The sequence below is a fragment of the Anopheles cruzii genome, chromosome 2, assembly GCF_943734635.1.
Source record: "Anopheles cruzii chromosome 2, idAnoCruzAS_RS32_06, whole genome shotgun sequence".
Classification (NCBI taxonomy): domain Eukaryota; kingdom Metazoa; phylum Arthropoda; class Insecta; order Diptera; family Culicidae; genus Anopheles; species Anopheles cruzii.
Genome location: NC_069144.1, coordinates 34,121,885 through 34,142,022, shown reverse-complemented (window position 1 = coordinate 34,142,022; position 20,138 = coordinate 34,121,885). Strand labels below are relative to the sequence as shown.

Here is a 20,138-nt window from a genome sequence, read left to right as displayed (position 1 = left end):
ATCCACATCATGACTATAGCACAAGATGCATAGTAGCAGCATCTGCCACACGGAAGAAACTTGCGAATCAGCATCTTAGTACCGGACAGAGAGATGTAGCTCGGCCGAGTAGCGGTATCAGGTAGCTAGCTTTCAGTTAGCATCAGCATCAGTTAGCAAACCTTTCTAGGTAGTAATGAATACAATGAAGACCGCAGATTTCTCTTTTATGAGATGTCCTAATAAAAGACCTAGCGCGCATTACTTTGGTTTAAAAATAAGGCCACATTTTCTCGTTAGCATATTGGCCCAATTCATCCAGATCAGTTTCGCTACATAACGTACCCTTCAATCCGAATGCAACTTCGTAATTTGTACGTGGGGCATCAACTTCATCTCCGATACGATTTATTGCAAATCCAAATCAAACTGCGTAAAATTTAATGAAAAAACATTTGTTTTATGTGGTGCGGCCCGCTGACTAGCTGTTACTTTCCACTGCGGCCCACGTGCTAATATGAGTTTGAGACCACTGTCCTAGACATTCCGTGAATGTTGCAGATATAGATCCGTGTTTGTGAGGCAATCTTAGAACAGAGGCAAACGACACTCCTGACAAACTTGAAGACAGTCAATCCTGAACCCTGGGCAACTCTGGACAGCAGACTTGTTCGAATTTCTTATCCCGGCCATCTTGTACAACACAAAATCATGCTTCGTAACCCCTTACCGACTTCCTATGTCAGTGTTACTCCATACGGCACGCGAGTTACTACGGAAGTTTCAGTCGGATGATGGTGAGTGAACACGGATACCTTACCGCCCAGAAAAAATCCAGATCCTCTCCAGACAACCAGAAAACACGCCCTTAAGCCCTAGACTGCCCTAGGCCTAGACTGTATTTCAAACGGCCGTGATTCGGCTCCGTCCAAATCGATGCTCGCTTCAGTCCGCAGCGACCATGAACTTACAAATTACCGTGCTTAATTGACCACGACGTACTCTAATTTGTCGCGAAGCGTACGATGTGTTTACAGTTTTTACCTTCAAGACTGACAAGATGGCTGTAAGACCCAAACAGTTGGTGACGATCTACACAATTTGGTTGGGTGCTATGGATCTACCCACGACGAAGAATGGAAACTTAATTACAATTTTTAATTTCAAAGATAAACATATTACTTGAAATTTAATGCGATACAGAAGCGGCCAAATCTAGCAAATAAGGGATCAGAGGTCTTCACTATCAGGACGTTATTTCTGCGAGAGTTGAATGGTTAGTTTATTTTAATTTTACTGGATGTTTTCCCAACGGTACCGACCATGAAAATTGGAGAAATTAATTCAAACTCGAATTCTCTAGTAATTCTTCTTATTTGGCGTTACGACCGCTTGGCGATCTTAGCCTGGACCAGAGACAATGCTAATATCTCTGGTGCTATTCGCAACAGTTCATTTTTACGGGCGGGGTTGTTAGCCCCGCGCCAACCCCCTATCACGCCGGTACCGGGAATTGCAACCATGGCCGGCTGCGTGACAACTGATTCCGGGATTCGAACCCAGGCCAGCTGCTTGACAGCAAAGAGCGTTACCGACTGTTCTATCAGCGGAGGTAACATAAACCCATTTATGGAACAACAGCCAACCAAACCGTTGAGAGTAGCTTGTTAAGAAAATTTCCCTTCATATTTGGTCTGCAAATTAATTAGTTCGGTTTTTATTCGATATTTGTAACCTAACTACAACTACAAAACGTATGACTATTATCGTACGTTTATCTGTAGTAACTAAGGTTTCTATTTACATAATCGAATTACAATCGAAAGTAACGAAAAGAAACCCAATTAATTCCGATCCACCCTGACGCAATCCCGAACGAATGAAAGTGTAAATGAAAGAAAATCGTACCTTCAACTTATAGCACGTAACACGCTTGAGGGACCATACCTCGGCCAGGGCGCAGCTTCTCTATCGCTAATCTTGTTTCAAGAGACCAATGCCAAGACCCTTCTTATTACAGCTGGTGTCGTGCGCTTGATTGGCTTGCTTCACCAGTCGCCAAGTTTCCCATACGCCCAAAACAGAAGCACGAAAAATGGTATAGACGAAACATTTTACGACAGTGCTGCTGCTGCAATCCACAGATTGACGATGAGAGATCGGACAGGTGAGAGCGACTGCAGTTAGTTGCACTTTGGTTTATCTGTTGCGCAATCGACCGTGATTTTGCTGGAACCTTAAGAATCGAGAGAAACATAAAACACGTGCAACATCACTCAGCAGTGCAAGTTGCAGTTGCGTTTTATTTCCTTAAATCGCAGGTCTCATATGTATAACTACAAGAAGACCGCGTTGTTTCAACTATCGTAGCAACGAAACCGCATACCGAAGACTTTAAATGCCAAAACAAATAAAAGCACACGTTTAATTCAAGATTGTATCTATCTCGTATTCTTTTTCGTTTAATTTATATACAAATTGTATCCCCTTTCCGTTTCAAGTACCCATTACAGAGGAAACTAACATTCGACACAGGACGACATGATCGCTAACTGTTGAAGCTAACAAGGGAAAATTAACGAACTTGAAATTAATGGAAACTTGAATTAATAAACGAGCAGGCATCGGCAACAATTGCATTCATTTTGGTTTCGACCATTAACACTTTTTCAAAGGTACCCTGAGAATATCTAGACTAGAAACATATCTTCCTTTCATTTTCCTCGTTATTATTTACATAATCAAAATGCATTATAATTGCATCGTCATTATGGGCTTCTGTCTGTCGTTATGGGAGCTACACGATGTCAACAAAGCGATGTCCCTTCGTTTGAAGGACCTGGAAGGGATCCAGAAGATTGGAAAATGAAGTGCACGAAAGGCAGCAGGAAAAGCCGAAAAACCGTATGTGAAATTCTGCTCGTCAGGCACAAAAGAAAGTCATTTCTCCATCAGATCCTGATTGGCGATGAAACGGGGATTCATTTTGAGAAACCTAAAACGAAAAAATCATGGGTCAGTCCGGTGGGTGGGACCAATCAAAGCACTTGGCTGGGAGCTGCTACCCACTGTTTTTACCAGACTTAGCGCCTTCATCATTCATTTTCATCGATGAGACAGGCAATAGCTGAGCAGCACTTGTACGAGGAAGTTAAAATTGGATGGCTAATTGGTTTGCTTCAAAACACCAGCATTTTTTCCAATCCTCGAAGCACAAAATCATTTTTTCACCTTCGTCAATGCCTTCTTCCGGTACAAGTAATGACCATTAGCGACAATTGAGTAACAACATAACGCCATACAAAAATTAAAACCGAATATACGTGCCTGCGATACTATAATACGATAATATACAATGTCGCGATACTTTTTGAATGGCCCTCGTACTTTGAATTTTCAAAGTCATTTCCCACTTTTAGACCTGATATTTCAATACGGGATAGTAATGGCATATCATCGACGCACTAAGTAGTTAACACAACAATGAATGCTACAAACCGATCATGAAACAAGTGGTATTTAAAAGTGGTAAGTTATCCTTTTTCGTTAAAAAATGCAGCAAGAGGTCGACCGCAGAAAAAGTTGGGTGGCAATTGTCAGATTAGCATCGTTATAGGAAACAGCTGCTAGAACCGCTAAAATTAGACAACGACAATGGCATAAATCGTCCGAAATAACTTGCGTGAAGTGGAGGCCAGAATGTCTTCTAGCTGTTCCGGGACAGCTGTTGAACACATCGTCCTCTGTGGCCCATAATGCTTATCTGCATTTTTCAAACACCGGCGGATGCATCTGCTGCGCCCACGATGCTGCTGCTACATCCTTCCACCTCTTTGATATTATTCTCCTTCGCATTTACATTTCCGATTGGTTCGAAACGACACTTTGGTGCACTCTTTTGGGCGGTTTCCCAGTCCATTTTAGAAGCGTTAGGTGTTTGATCTAACAATCCCAAATACTTGGACACCTACTTCCGTGTGATTCCTTTTTGGACTTGTACGTTGTTGGAAAGCGGTTGATGAACGAGTACCACTAAATTGATTGAATGTTCTGCTCACAACATTACTTTATCGAAAAGGTGTGTTAGAAGCGAGCAGCTTGTTGCGGTATATTGTTTCAATGTGCTTTACTGAGTAAGAGATTTCACTTTTCACAATTTCCCTTCAATACCAACAAGGCAGTGGCGAAAGTGACAATCTACACACCCAAGATATTATTTCCGTAATCGTGACACGAATTTAGTCATCGACCGACACGTTCCATCCATTCTCGTTGGCAGCAAAATACTTTCGTTTCACCATTTAGAGGTCGCTAAACAAGGAGACGGCTAAAGAGTCAGAGCGATAATTCGTTAGTCGTGGTACACACAAACTGAGCCTTAGTGGCATGTACAATTCATTTATCTATCCATTACGGGCAAAATTTTCTTCTGTTTTGATATTGAAAGCATGACTGTTCTTATCTTGCAATCCGCAGTGCACACCTACTCGATACTGAAACAATCTGATCTAAACAATCACATCTAAACATCTACCATATTTAACGGATGAATCGTTTTTAGGTTATTTGTCCACCCAAATTTGGTCGAAATAAAATTACTTCCATCGCAAAAGGGACAGTTTTTGATCGATTTTTATTTCGGTTGTAGTTTTCTTTCGAAAAAATTCATTGCATATCGCGTTTTCCTTATCAGAACACCCATATCAAGTGCTCACCAGCGTTCAATCATCGGAAAATCTCTTTACTACTTCCTTCCTCCAACAAAATAGCGAACCAATGAAAACTGTTATTTGACAATGTTAACAATGAAACTGTAATTGTTATTTTTACTACTGATACGTTAATATAATTCAATTGAAAAACCAAAAACATCACCGATTTGTTAATTTACTAATAACGCTAACCAAGGCAAAACATTCTATAGAGTTACTATACATAGGCAAACAATTAGACAGTTATTAGGTTTCGTCGAACGGAGAGACAAAACGAAACAACTCCTAGAAGCTAAGCAAGACATGGCATTGCATTCATCACTAGAGGCGCAAAATTAATGGTCCTTGTGGTGGTGGTGGTGAAAAAACTGGTTGCCTCGTGTGTGAGCCTAAGGTACGAATTTGGAAAGAGATCTTCTTTGAAGCCTCTGTGTGTTAGCTACTGATGCGCCGAAGTGCTAATTATGGCTTACTTACCGTATTTTTCAATGTATAACGCGCACCCGTGTATAACGCGCACCCATATTTTAAGAGAAAAAATTTGGAAAAAAAGTTTTTTATTGTACATTTTTCAGATATGTGATATCCAACAAATACCCAATGATAATAATGTATTACGCTAAATAATCTAAAAAAAATCTATATTATTCTATAAATATTCTAAAGTAGACTAAAGATAAAATGCGTATACATTGCAACAGACATTCTACAGGGTGTTTCTTTAACGATACATGATTTCATTTGGTTATAAAGCAAAAACGGCTGAATATTTTTTATTGGTTGAACATTTATTTGAAAGGTTTATTCCTTCCATTTGATCAGAAAAGAACAATTTTGGTACAATGTTTACCACGATTGACAGATGTTTACCACGGAATACGACCATAAAAATGTACCTAAAAGGGCACATTTGTAAGTTTAGAGGAGACAAAATTTTTACTACCCTTGTATAACGCGCACCCAGATTTTAGAGCTAAAAAACTTGGGAAAAAGGTGCGCGTTATACATTGAAAAATACGGTATATTGAATTTAAATTAATTTCCACCTCACTCACAGTGGCACCCCTCTGCGGCTATTTGCTTGTTTGTTTCCACTACTGGGTTGGTGGTAGGAAAACAACAAAGGAAAAATAATGATATCACTTTATTGTACCCATTGTAAGACCATTGCCTTGGTTTAACGATTTTTTCCTTTCTCGCATCATGAACATCATGTCCTCATCGCAATGCTACGCGGAAGAATTGCTTTTTATTTGTTTCAACCAAATCGTTTCAACATATCGGAGCACGATTTGCTTTAATAGCAAAGCAACCGTCTTAATTCAAAAATCGCGCTTTCACTACATTTCTTTTAAAGCACTTTTCGTTTAAAATTACTCTCTGTTGTGTTACGCCTTTTGCTTTTACAGTTAAATTTACATCAGGCCTATACAGGGTTATCTTCATTATACTCGTTGTTTCAACTTCTACAAAAGCAATGCATTAAGTACGATTGGATACAAATTCACTGACTTTGTTTGTGAAAAATTCAAACCGAACTGATAATTACTTGATAAAAAATGGTCACTTTGTAAATTTCTGCAGTAAGGTGCAACAAAATATTGTTGCTCATCCATTGGAGGTGTAAGTAGGTTGTAAGCCGAAACATAGGTCTTTGACCACCTTCCAACTGCTAACACTGCATAAGTGTCTGCACTGATAAAACTGATATGTTGTTCTTTCTCATGTGTTCAGCCAAGCATATCAAGTTGAGACCTTAGCAGTACTGGTATAAGTTCTGAACGGTCCCTACACCTGCGGTTGCAAGTGCAAGTACAAATCATTTCCTCGAGATCCATTGCACCCACTGGTTTCCTGATCCTCTAGCTCTAGCTCTAGCTGATGTTTTCTGTTTAAGGTTCAAGGTCTAGAGCGTAGCTTTAAAAGTTGGTGGTTGTGGGCCAAACTGTTTCAAAAAAGATAAACCAGGTTACCGCTATTGTATCTGTCGCTATTGTGTTGAAAATACAACAACACAAGAAAGTAACTCACAAGCACCGAAGAGTATTCAACGATTTACCGTTCCAACTGTGTTTCACCATGGCGAAGAAGATGGTGGCGATGTGTCGGTGGAGGGCTCAGAATGTGGTATCAGTACATCGCGGCAACATTGGGCATACATCAACCTAACTCGATGCGTTACGCACCACAACTCATACAGAGTTGTGCAGCACCTAACTAAATGAGCCAGGAATGAAAGAAATTATTTCCACTCAACTCACTCGGAACGGAGTAGAAATGTTCAGTGTGAGTTTCAGATAATTAACTATGCAAAGAGCATCAATGCGTTGCTTAAAGAGACAGGAACAAATAGCTTCGTAGTTCTGCGCGACCATTGTAAGCTCGCCACAAACCGAAAGAAACTGACACTGACACTGACCGGTAATATGGGCAAAAGCTTTTTGAAAATAGTAGAAATAGCCCTTGGCGAAATTCAAAATAACTTCGTATGCACCAATTCATCGTTCATGTTATCTATCTTTAAGATTTAATGGGACAACAACCAAAAGTCAGAAAACAACAGCCATCACGGTGGAAATTGTTAGTGGCTGTCGTCCTGATCTACACTAACCACCCCTCCAATGGTAAACTGTTACAATGGGCACCAACCCGTTTGACCCAATCCGGCTGTACGCCGTAGCCACACCAGATCTTACCGACACCCTGATCCACTCACCAGACGAAAGGGTGTGTTGACGGCGACACACCCACCAATGAGAAGAGGACGATGACCAGCCATTATGCCCCGAGGTCAATCAACGGAACGGGACGCACCACACACAACACAGCGTGAGAGCAAAACAAAAGAAAACCATAATAAACTGAACAGCAAAAAACCAGTTTTCAGCGAATGGCCGAACTGGCACGCTTTGCAGGTTTTCGTTCACGTGAAAGCAGCTGTATATTTGAGGTATTTGTTGCGTCGACAAATGCGCGCCACAACCAAAGCCCAACAAGATTAAAAAATACCTGAAATATCCACCAGTTCATCTAACCGAACATTTAGTCTGTGATGTTAGAAAAATAGTTGCCAACAAAGACGAGTACGAATCGATGAGCAGTTCAATCACACCATCCCACACCTACGATGGCGGATATAAACCTACGACCAAATTTGTTTGTTGATCGTCCAAGGCGATTAAGAATTTAGCAAATAGAAACGAAAGAAGCTTTGTCAAGGCCACAATCCGCTAGTTTAGAAAAAGGTTCTCGCAATTGATTCCATCTACGATCGCGGCATGCCAAAAAGGGAGATATCCATTTTTAAGAGGTTTTTTTTATCGCTGGATGAGATGCATAACAGTATTTTTTTACAATCTTGCTTCCATTTTTATTGCGCATAAAAAAGATATTTGAGATGATCAAGGCTTTCGACAACTTTTTTGAGAAAACCGATGAATATGCCAACATTTTTGACACCGCTAGCTTAACACTAGCCACTACTGCCACTTGCAAAGATAAATCTCGGACCAAAAATGAGCCACTCAGCGGAAGAAGGCCTAGCTCGTGTCTATATACAACTGATCCATGAATCTCCGGAAAAGAATGACCAGCTGTTTGCGTTAATAAATAACAGTGGTTAATTAATATCATTTTGAGGGGAGAGAAGAAAAAATCTAAGAAAATGCAAGTACCATCTACCAGCCTTAAAAAATTGGCCCAACAAGTACCAGTAGTATCACTACAAGAGACTTCCACACTCGATAAAAACAATAGGGAGAGATATCGAAGCTGTCTAATCAAATTGCGTACTACAACAAAATTATATAAATATGGCCCAGTCCGTTCTTTTAAGATTATAAAAAATACTTTGCCGCATCGGCCAGTGTCTTCAAAAATCAAATCTCCTCAGCTCCCGAGTTCCCGAAGCTCCAGTTATGATAAATAAGAAATTTGACGTTCATTTGGATGTTTTCCAATATGCTAATATGCCAGAGCAGCTTGTAAACGACCAACTTTCATTTATTAAAAAACGAAATCTGTAACGGCCTACATATTTCGGTGCTGCGGGCTTAAGTCCGACGTGACGATGCCACGAGTGAGGGGCTGATCGACGTGTGGAAATAGAACCATTTTGTGTGTGGTTGGCTGGCTATATTAAATATTGTCGAAATGGTTTTTGAGCATCGAATTTAGGCAAATACTACTATTATTGTGCTATGCAACAAATGTTCACATCGACCGACCAATAAACCAAAAAATCGACCAATAAAAACATGATGGATAGCGTCGCTTTGTATGTGACGCGCATACTACAAAACACTAGAAATATTATATTGAAAATTTTCATTGGCCAATCAAAATAGAAACAATCGCCGCCAGAAGAATTTCAATTCAGTGCTGGTCATATTGGCAGTAATGCAAGTTCAACAGTATTATTCTTGTTTATTCGACGCATAGTTTGCAAACACATCACAACATCGTATTGAGATCCGATGGAAACACTTTCTCTCGTTTCGAGTGACTTCTTTTTGTTAATGAAAGTGCACCATCAACACCTACCCCCGTAACCGGCACCATCTTGGAATTTGAACTGGACTGCTCAATCTGGGAAAAAAGGCAAATAACTTAAAGCGAGAGGCAAAATAACACTAACAAGCTTGTCGCGAAAGACATGAAATAGGAGGCAAAACAATCGAAGCACCAACATAAATCGGATAGCGGAATGTTTTGGTTCCAACTCCGATTTTTAATGTTTGAAACAAAAACTTGCATAAGAAAGTAATTCGGCAAACTCTTAAAACTGATGGTAATGGAAAAACGTTCCTTTGGACCAGATTCTCATTACAATGTGCATTATTCTAGTTCACGTTTGTGGCTCTCGTTTTCCAATCTGCACGGTTACAGATTAAAATACTCTAAACCGTTGAGTCTATCGGATGACAACCGGTAAAGCAAAGGTGGATGACCTAAGAACGAACCACAATGGTTCATTAATGGGCTGTTTTTAATCTTGAATTCATAAGACTTCCCAAACCTATGGAGTGGAACAATACATAAAGTTTCTCCAGAAAGGAAATATGTTTGCACAAATTCAATCACATCCAAAATGTGATTTTCTAGGTTAAGCCTTGTTGAAGTACATAATGGCGCAAGGGTAGTGGTTTTGACAGGCGATTTAATGTGTGGGGCGATTAAATGTTATAGTCGAAATAGACCAGTCAAGAAGAAAATGTCCTGACACCCTTTTAGTTTAAAACTGTAAAATTATACCCAACACGACTGCAAACTTACAATGTCGTGCATTATTCTAATCGTAATCCTCGCTTTGCTTTTATTAGTCAACAGTATAAACGTCGTGATTCAATGGTCACGTTGCACTGTGCGGTTTAAAAAGGTCTCCCCGAGCCTCAACCCCTCAGTCTCTCAGCGGATATACCTGTAGTCTGGGAACTAGGCATTCATTTGTCGTGGACTTATAAACAAGTCTTCTCAAGAGACATCAGAAAAGGGATACGAAAGATACACAGTAAGCAGCGGTTGCTTAGTTTTGAACGCAAATTCAGACTCACCCTTGATGGCACACACCGATCGCAACTGCTTTACATATTATCTAGAATACAGTTGTATACCGGCAAGAATCAGCACTCGGAGGTACTAGCATTTCTCATTTGTGGGTAGTGTGTTTTTACTTGGTTCAAGCCTCTCTCTCTCGGTTCTCTCTTTGGTCGTTTCTCGAAAAAGCCTACGAAAGGACTGGAAAAAGCCTACGAGGCATTGGAATAGTTGGAATAAGCCATTGGAGCTTTGATTTCTAACCACCCGGTTTCGAATCGTGAAGTACAATCTTTGGTATAATATTTTAGTGCTGAGAACAACTGTTTGCCCCACCAACGCATCCAAGGCATCCAAGGTGGACACTCAAAACACAAGATGGAGAATAACGCTTCGTTGGATTTCCGCATGCGCCAAAATGAAATTCCGGCATCCAAAGCGAAAAGGTCCGATAGTCCTCAGGTTCCTCGTACTGGTCCTTCAGTATCACTTTACCGGACGGCACTTCGAAGAGAGAGGGGGTAGTATCGTCTCCTTTCAGCATCACAACAATCATAACTGCCGTTACAAAAGTATAAGTATGCTGCCATGTTTTATGTCTATGCCTATGTTGGGCGATCCTCTCTTTCTCGCAACATCATGCGTTGGTGTGTGAGAAGACTGAGGGCCAATGTCAAAAAGCTGGACACAGCGACGGTCTTTGAACAACTCCATGAGAATGTGAGGAAAAGTTCCGCCCTTTCAATTATCTTCAAGAAGCTATGCGAATAAAATTTAAAAAAATAAGTTCCTCTGAATTCAAGTCATGATTCCATGTTAATACTAGCATCTACAGTAACACCAAGGATTTCTATAGGTTGTCTAATGAAAGTACAATTACCGTAGGGAATTTGTTCGCCGGATAGCGTCCTCAATTGGAATGTACAAATGTCAAGCCTAGGAGTTGATATTTTTTCTGGATTGTAATCCGGTTCACTTTGATTATTTCATGTCACTTCGCGCTCTGCTTCTTCGCATAGGTACTGTAGCTGTCAAAAGAGCCCCGTAATGAGGTGTGATTCCGTTTCTTTAATTTATCACTTGTTCGCCAAAGGAATCAACTTTCAATGAAGAACAATGTATAAATACATCGAATACATAAACGATTGAACTACATTGGATTGTTGAAGCACATAAACATGAACTGAACTTGACAAACTGAAGATTGTTGAAACTTCTTCAACAGTATTCACAGCATTATTATCATAACTTGTTTTACCTTAAGTGATCACATATTATATATGCTATTTTTCGACACTTGAACGATGCACTACGTAAGGGTAAAAACAAAAATATTGATTTTTTCGTTCGAAACTGCGAGACAGGAATGCTCAAAAGGAGAACCACACCAACAATTACAAATGACACGAATGGTTTTTCGTAGCGATGGTAAGGATCTGGCAAAAGGCAGCAAAGGTGTGGACGTAATTTTTTTTATGATGCTTTTCCGATGGCACGATGAATCCTAGAATTCAGGAGTTACGGCCAATTTAACAAACTGATCGTCGTGCTACGCACACAGCTGTACAGTGTTGTCAAACGGCATCTCACACAACCACATATCTCGACGGTGTAAACAAAAGCTCACCCATACGCGCACGTTGCTTCAAGCTGCCGCACTTACACACGTTCACACGCAATAGCTGAATGGTCACGATTTATGGGAAAACGCTTTTCTTGCGCAAAAGAAAAAACATGCCTCGAGGCTCTGAGCATAACTGGTAACCATGCCAAATCGTGAGAATCGAGAACCGCAGTAGCTTTACCAGCAAGGACTCGCTTGTTCAGTACGCTCTGAAAAACGATTCGCCGCTCTGCAAGCTTGACCGAAGGGAGAGAAAGTAGGGAGATCATAAAAAATTGTCAACGAGACACTCCTTTCGAAAAAGACACCGTTTTTCACCCCGATCTATTTGGACCCGCACTAACATTAAACACAACGTTGTACCAAAAATTAGCTAACAAGTTCCATAAAACTCTGAAACTGTTCCACTGTCCTGAAACACCCTTCACGGGCTACAAAAAAGTGACTTTCACAAACAGGGCGGCAACACTTCATTGTAAACCTTTCATTGCATTTATATTGGCATTTGCATTGGCACAACTTTCATTGCATTTAACCGAAAACCCAAATTACCGCTTTGCTCATTCTGCGCCAGAGATCGTTTGTAATTACTGATTTAACATCTTCATTCAAGAAACTACACTTTTCCGGACGAACTACGAACACACACCTCTACCAATCACAATTTTTTTCCTTTTTTTTTGCGCTTCGCGTTCCCCGGCTCTTTCGAAAAATTCGAATTCGAATTTCTAAATTCGAAGTCAAACAACTGTCAGTTTATTCTGACAGTTATTTAGTTTTAGTCAGTTTATTCTGACAGTTATACATTTTGAACTGTAACGGTTTTTGCTTAACGGCTCAACCGCCAATCGTTTGGCTTTTGGCTTTTCTGGGCCAAGGAATTGCTCCATATGTTCTACGAAAGGCAGTTTGTTTCTCTCTGCCCTTTCTTTTATTACGCACAAACGCACAATTTGACAGCGGTCCTTAATTTGATTAAATTTAAACGCGTTAACGAGCAGAGAGAGCGAGGGCAATTACGAAGTTAAGTGATCTAAAAATAGAAGAAAGGAAAGGATCTTGCATGCGTTAGAAAAGTTAGCATACTAGCTAGTGACAAATATAAGCAAATGTACAACACTTTAAAGCTCGAGATTTTCGAATGTTTTTGATTTCGGTTCCACTTTTACCGGTTATCTTTAAATATTGCAGATTATTTGGCGAAACATTTCACGAAAGGACCTCTTTCTTGGCCGGAAGTGGATTTGAAACAAAACAAAATTAAAAGTGAGACCTAAACTTGAAACTATACGATCGATGCTTCACGATATCTCGATCACTAAAGGCATCTATCGTGAAAATAATGGATTTCTTTTTAGAATACCTAATATTAACACTCACTATATTCACTATTCATTATAGTGAAGTCCGACTGTGCATAAAGCTTATTATTTCGTAGATTGCAAGCAATAAATCGATTTTAAAGGCTTTTTGTTATTGTATTATATCTTTTATTTATCCGTAATGGTACCTACCGATTGTTAACTATTTGAGTTTTTTAACACTGCATGATTAACTCAAATATTCGCATTCATTCGAATTCAAATTGTTGCACTGTTGAAAGTAGAACTGGGATCAAAATAATTGTATGAAGTATGCTTTTTTATCGTTTATTATTTTAATTCATCGCAATATCCACATATTTATGTATTTGTATCTTACCTGTGTGCTCACATCTTCAAGTATTTTCTTTCGCTTTTTATAGTGTCCAAACTCATTTTTCTTCAACATTTCTTTTTACTTATAGGCTTGCGCTTGCGATAAAACAGTGTCCCAAATTCCATTTGTAAGATTTTAAACTTCAAATCGTACAAACTTGGCACAAAATACCCAAAAAAAATCTCTTTCGGTAAGAAACCATTGTCAGGTGTTATTGTCAAGAGTTCGACAGAGCGACTACTGCATTTATGTTACACCTCATAAGTACACCCTCATGGTACGTCGATCGCAGTGCCGGTACGGTGTCAGTTTTCATGAAGTAACTATGCAAGCATTCCTTAGAATATCGAACGTACACTAAAAGTACGTAAAGTCTTTTAGAAAGAGTCCACAAATCAATAACAGATCCGCAATTAGTCGCCGGGTTTTTGAGTAGTCAATTCAGTTTAATGATATAACATGTCCAATATTGAAGCCCAATAAAAAGGAGCTATTGAAATAAAATCTTCAGATATATTGAGTCTTGTGAAAGACATTACTAAACCGCAAATTAAAAATGCAACCCATTGAGCGTGCATTCCTATTAAAACGCATCTTTTTCGTTTGGTGCTCCCTCTAATCCAAATTCTAGGGCAGTGGGTAGAATCTTCCTTCAATACGCTCACCATGCTTGTTAAGGTTTCGTAGTTGGAACATTCTACCTTATTTCACTGTATTCATTCATTCTTATTCCAAATGGTGCCAATAGACCATTGACTATTGACCATAAAAACAAAACAAAATAAAGATTTACAAAATTTACAAAATTGTATACACATAAATATACTCCTATATTGCAGCAACTTCCTTGATGGATAATTGTTGCATCTGGTTACAATACTAATCTACTAGCACGGCATTAGCACGTAAGCAAAAGGGGATGAATTCTTGGTAGGCTGTGCGCCGACTTTTTCACAGATAATACTGCACGATACGCACGGTTGATATGATAATTTGCAATAAGGAACTTGGTCGTTGATATGTAGTGACTAAACCTTGTTAATTATTTTAAATTCGCCATCGCGATATATGAGGACAACGAAACTCGAATGAATTGAATGGTGGAAAAATACGTGCATATTTTCACAACTTGAAATCGAGTAAGAAAAATATGCATATTTAAAGTACATCACATCCAAAATAACACGTCTAAAGGCTTTTAACAGGAATACTCTCACAGGAGATGATCCATCATCCATCCATCCAGTCCAGATGAACAATCATCCAGAATGAGACCAATCTTACAAACAAACAAATCATGCTGACTTTAGATTCAATGCGTTTTATCAACGCTTTACTCTTTTTTCTAATGGCTACCTATTCTTCAAATATCTATTTCACTTGTCGTGCCTTACTTCACGTGTCGTGTCGTGTAAAAAAGAACACGTTCCGTTTGGTTGCAGTACACAAAATAGCTACACACTGACTGGCATCCCACACTTTCATAGAAAGTGATGTCAGTAGTCGATGAGTAAAATAGTTCAAAGTCCTCTCTTTTTGCAGATTCACAGAATCTATCGTTAATCTATCTACCTACAAACATAATTTAATTTATAACGAACTAGTGAAGTCTTAAAATTCTCTCTCGTTTTCTATCTTTACACATATTTCTGTCACCGTTACTTTCTATTTTTGTTTTTATTTCTGTCTCAGTATCTCTCTCTTTCTCTATTTCTCTCTTTCTCTCTCTCTCTCTCTTTCTGTCTCTTCCCTCTTCTATCTTCTTCACATTTCTTTATTGGTAGAGATCTCGAAGATCACAGTCAGAACGAATGTTGCTCGGAACACTGGTTTGCTGAAATGTCTCCTCCTTCAGCAAACGCTTATTACCCTTGAAGCAGATCTAGTTCATGCAAGGATAAAGGTATTTTCCTTTCATAACCATCATCTGCACTTGGATCTGCACCATGGCTGGATTCATTGGCTCGATTTGGAGGCAGAAGAAATCTCGTCCGCATCCGGCTGCTCCTTCGGGTGAACGGACGCGCGCGCTCAATTACACATGTGAATGGTGCACAGAGGGGCGGAAGGTGTTGCATACAACCGATCGTCGTACATTCACACTGCCACAATTGTGACAAGTTAGTCCGTCGAACAAAAGGCGGTGGAAAGGCGGAAACGCGCTTCACGCGGATGCGAAGTATGAAGTCCTTTCTATACGGTTTTTGATTTAATTTTCACTTTGAAAAGAGGTTACACTAGTTCTATTTAGATACTACACTGTGTGCTTTTCTCTCAACACTTTCCGCAGCGGTCGGCTAGCAGAGCATCATTAATTCCGTAAAATATGTGTTTCCATCACATCAATAATATGAAGCAAAGACGATCGTAGTGCCCTTTTGTTATATTGCAGCAAAAAGGAAAAGTTCTCTTTTGTCATCCTGGAGCAAATCAGATGGTAGATTTCCGAGCAGAACGAGAGGCCGCACCCCGTGTACCTTTTCTTCTAATCTCACACTCAGGTACATAATCTAATAATACTGTCCACATACTTCCGCTCGCTGGTAGGAGTAGTAACACTTTGAAGGCCAGCGGCGGTTATTCTCTTCCGCGCGCCCGACACATATTCACACGAACAACACACATTTGACCCAGTTTGAAACGGAAAGAAGGATCTCTTGGGCGATGCGCATGGATCTCGCGATCGTTGTGGTATCGGTGGTGGTGACACTGTTTTGGCAATGGTATTGCGATGCACCGGTGTGTGACAACGGCATAAAAGTTCATGTTTGGCGGGGTTTCGGTTACGTTGCGGTAATATAATTTTTCAAACTTTATTGAATACATTTATTCGGTGTATCATAGGGTGTAGTTGTTGTTGCCGGCTAACTGATCACAGTAGACGGGTGCAACATAAGTGTTCTTATTTTTCTTAGGCATAAACGCACACACATTTCATACGCAGCAGAGCACGCATTTTCTTACGCATTTGTTGCTGTGGTTTGGTAAATGTGGTTCATCTTGCGATTTCATTCACGTTTACATGATGGAGTTGGAGGCTTTAGACATGTTTAGTCAGCTCAGCGACGATATTCTTACAAATGTGCCTAACAGATTCCTAAACTCGACGCATTCGCAAACATTTCACTATGTGATCCCTTTTTGTTTGCGCACGGCAGTTGTTTCCCTACTTTCCGTTTCCATCCGTATGCCTGTCATCATTTCGTTTGCTCTGGCGCACTTTTTGGCGCTCTCAAGTGCCAACTAAAAAGTTCGCTATTCAAACCCTAAAAATTACACGTAGTACACACACACACACTTAAAAAATAGCACTCCTTGCGCACACCACAGAAAAAGAGTCGGCACGCGCCGTGCCATGCCGAACCAGCATTCGCAACACTTTCTTCTTTTTTTCGCGTTGCTGCTCGGTTTTTGTACAGCCAACGCCAATGCCAATTTCCTGTCTGGCGCGCCTTCACCGTAAAACTATCACAATCCAGTCCAGTGTCTAATTGCGCTTTACTGAAACCATCAGTAATCGAGAGCACTGTAAAAAGTACTTTTTAAATGTAACTATATCCTACAACTATTTTCGCGGTAGCGATATACGGAGGAGCGCGGCGGGCTACCAATTTGCTAATTGTTGTCCAGGCCTACTGCGCGTGTGATTCAACTATGGCTGCTAGTGCTTTGCTGCTGCTAAACATGACATTTTGCATTCCGCTTGGCATTGGCAAATGCCTTTAGTCCATATATTGATGCTGAGGGGATCGTCTAAATTTCGTTTGTTGCTTTGTTTTTGCAAAACACACTTGCATTTCCTTTCCATCTGTTTTTGCTTTATTCGTTTCGTTTTCGGAACATAACGAACAGAAAGTTCTTTTTTATCAATTATCGAAGAGAACTAGATCGCATTTACTGCTTTCGCTTGGTGAATTGGTGAAGGTGAAAACGAAGCATACATGCTGAAGCCACGTTCCCCGGTACTTCTACTTCCCATACTTCTGTCGTTCTTGTACAGGAAAGTTCATAAAAAAAGGTCACCATATATACTCGCTTTTGCAAAATATTTCCACCACACTCAAACCGGCTTTCTTCCGAAATGCTCGTGCCATTCCCTCGCGTTACGTGCTCTTCATCACCACCACAAATTCTCGACTCTGAGATCAATGAATACAACCGCATCCCCCGGGCTCGTTGCGTTTTCGCGCAGAACCCGGCTTGCAGCAAAACGCACATTTTGCTGCTAGCACACACACACACACACACACACGCACGATGAAGACCACGGTTCCGATAGCCAAGCACTCAAAGTGTGCTGCGAACTGTAAACACTTCCCACAAACACTCGACCGAACACTGTTTCGTTAGCCACCACTGCCTCCGTTGCTACCCTTTATGCCAGGGTACATGCGCCTTCCACCGCGACGCATCGGGCCAATGCCGCCCCCTCCTGCCCCACCTACACCACCACCGATAGTGCGAGCCCGCAACGAGCCCGTGGAAGTGGGACGGGAAAAGTTTGGCGGTCGCCGGAACGATTTGGAGGCCGCTTTCTCCTTCATCAGTTTGGATGCTTCTTTCGATTTTTTTAGAATCGGCGTCATCTCGATGCCCGTGTCCTCCGGAAACAAACGACACAACTCCTCGGCCACCTTCGGTTCAATTTCCTGTCCATCGCGCCCGATTTTTACGGGTTTGTCGTCGTTCCAGGCATTGTACAGGTGCGTCGTGCTCGTAAACGGTAGGTCCCGTTTGCACACCCAATCGATTTTGATGACCCCGCCCAGCGCTTTGGAGGACATGCCGGGTGGTAACACCCAGTCGACGGCCGGTAAATCACGGCGGGCTTCGGCCGCCATCCGTGCGAAACCGGCAAACTTGCCACTCTCCTTGACGGAGAACAGCAGAATTACGTTGCGACTTTCGTGAAACGCCTGGTTCAGGTTCGCTTCGTTCGGCGGAAGCGTCGACCACACGCCCCGTGCCTTGGATAGGGCCACATTGTCGTGGTTGTTCGACTTGATCAAAAAGAAGCGTGTCTCACGGAACAGGTAGTTGATCTTTGTCACGTAGTCGTAAGATTTGACGGAGTTTTTACCCGTCGCCGCGCCGGTTGCGCCGGTGTTATTGCTCGCCGCCGCGCCTTTTGCACGGCTTCGCTTCGTTCCGCTTGCTTCCGACGTGCGACTGCGCGACTTGTCTTCGTCTTCCTCTTCTTCTTCCTCCTCTTCTTCTTCTTCTTCTTCTTCAACGTCTTCGTTTTCCTTTTTATCGTCACCTTCACCTTCGCTGCTACTGTCAGCACTGCTACTGTTGTCGTCGCTGCTGCTGGTGCTACTCGCAGTCGTATTGTTGTTGTTGTTGTTGGTAGTGGTGGTGGTGGCAACGGCACTATCGTTAGTCGGAACATCGGTCGATCCGTTTCCGGCGGGGTCAGCATCAGCTTTACCAGCAGCACCGGACAGTACTTTATCGTCTTTTCCCTTCATCCGATCCGATTCGATCGTTGCCTTGTTCCGTTGCTCCTTCGTGATACCTTTTCCTTGTTTTTTCTTGTTTTTCTCTAGTATCACTTCAGTTGTTATCGGCTTGGCGACATCCTTCTCGGCGGATGTTTTCTTCTTCTTAGCGGGAGGGGCCTGTTGGCGCACGGCTTTGTTGTTGTTGGTGACTTTGGCACCTTTTTTTTTACTCTCTGCTGTCTTCACTGCGGCCAACGGGGCCGTCGTTTTCTTTGTTTTCTTTACACGCTTATTTCGGCACATCCTGTTTTCGTCGTGTGATTCGTCCGAATCCGAGTCCGATCCAACTTCCGGATCGTCTTCTTCATTGTCTACCTCTTCGTCAACATTGTTGGCCTTCCCGTCGTCCTCGCCGGTATCTTCATCATTTTCATCCAGTTCCTCCTCTCCTTCAGCAGCATCCTCTTCCTCTGCGGCTGCTCTTTTTTTGCCAACGGTCGTTCCAACGGTAGTAGCTGTTTTCGTGGTACTAGCGCCATTACCGGGTGTCTCGGGTTGCGATTTCTTGTTACCCTTCTTTAGCTTCCCCTTTCTGACGGTCCTCGGTTCGACTGCTTTCGGCGTTACGACAGGTGCAGCTGGATTGCTGGTCTGCTCCGTTTTCGCATCGTTCGCATCGCTGTCCGATTCGGATTCGGCGGAACTGACAGAACTAATGCTCGGATGTTCCGATGCCTCCGAACGGGTATCGTACGAGTTTTCCAACGCCTCCGCGATGTCCCGTTCTGTTTCATCCAGCCCGAGATTCACTGCGTCCAAATCGGCCATCTTGCCTCACAGAAAGAGCCTCGATCTCTCTTTCACTCACTCTCGAAGAAAACACTGACGATCGATGAGAATAGAGGGCGCGCGCGTCCGTTACTCCGAGCGCTTTCAACTGTCTCTCTCTCTGTCTGGCCGGCACTCCGGTGGCCTGGATGCGATCCTTTGTCTCTTTTCTCTGTTATTGCAGCTCCGTTGAAGTTGATTCTTTACGGCCAGCCAAAAACGCCCGTGGACACGCGCGTCACACACACACGCGCGTCGTTTTTCACTCCTGCTCTTTTGGTCGTTGCCCGACGGGAGGATGAAAGAAAAAAGAATGCA

General features: G+C 41.7%; 1 protein-coding gene across 1 annotated transcript; it reads right to left on the bottom strand.

The window, feature by feature from the left end:
• Window positions 1-17,894: 17,894 nt before the first annotated feature.
• On the bottom strand, window positions 17,895-19,820 carry LOC128278920 (YTH domain-containing protein 1). The gene has a single exon (XM_053017644.1). The coding sequence runs from the start codon at window positions 19,818-19,820 to the stop codon at window positions 17,895-17,897; it is 1,926 nt and encodes a 641-aa protein (XP_052873604.1).
• Window positions 19,821-20,138: the final 318 nt, after the last annotated feature.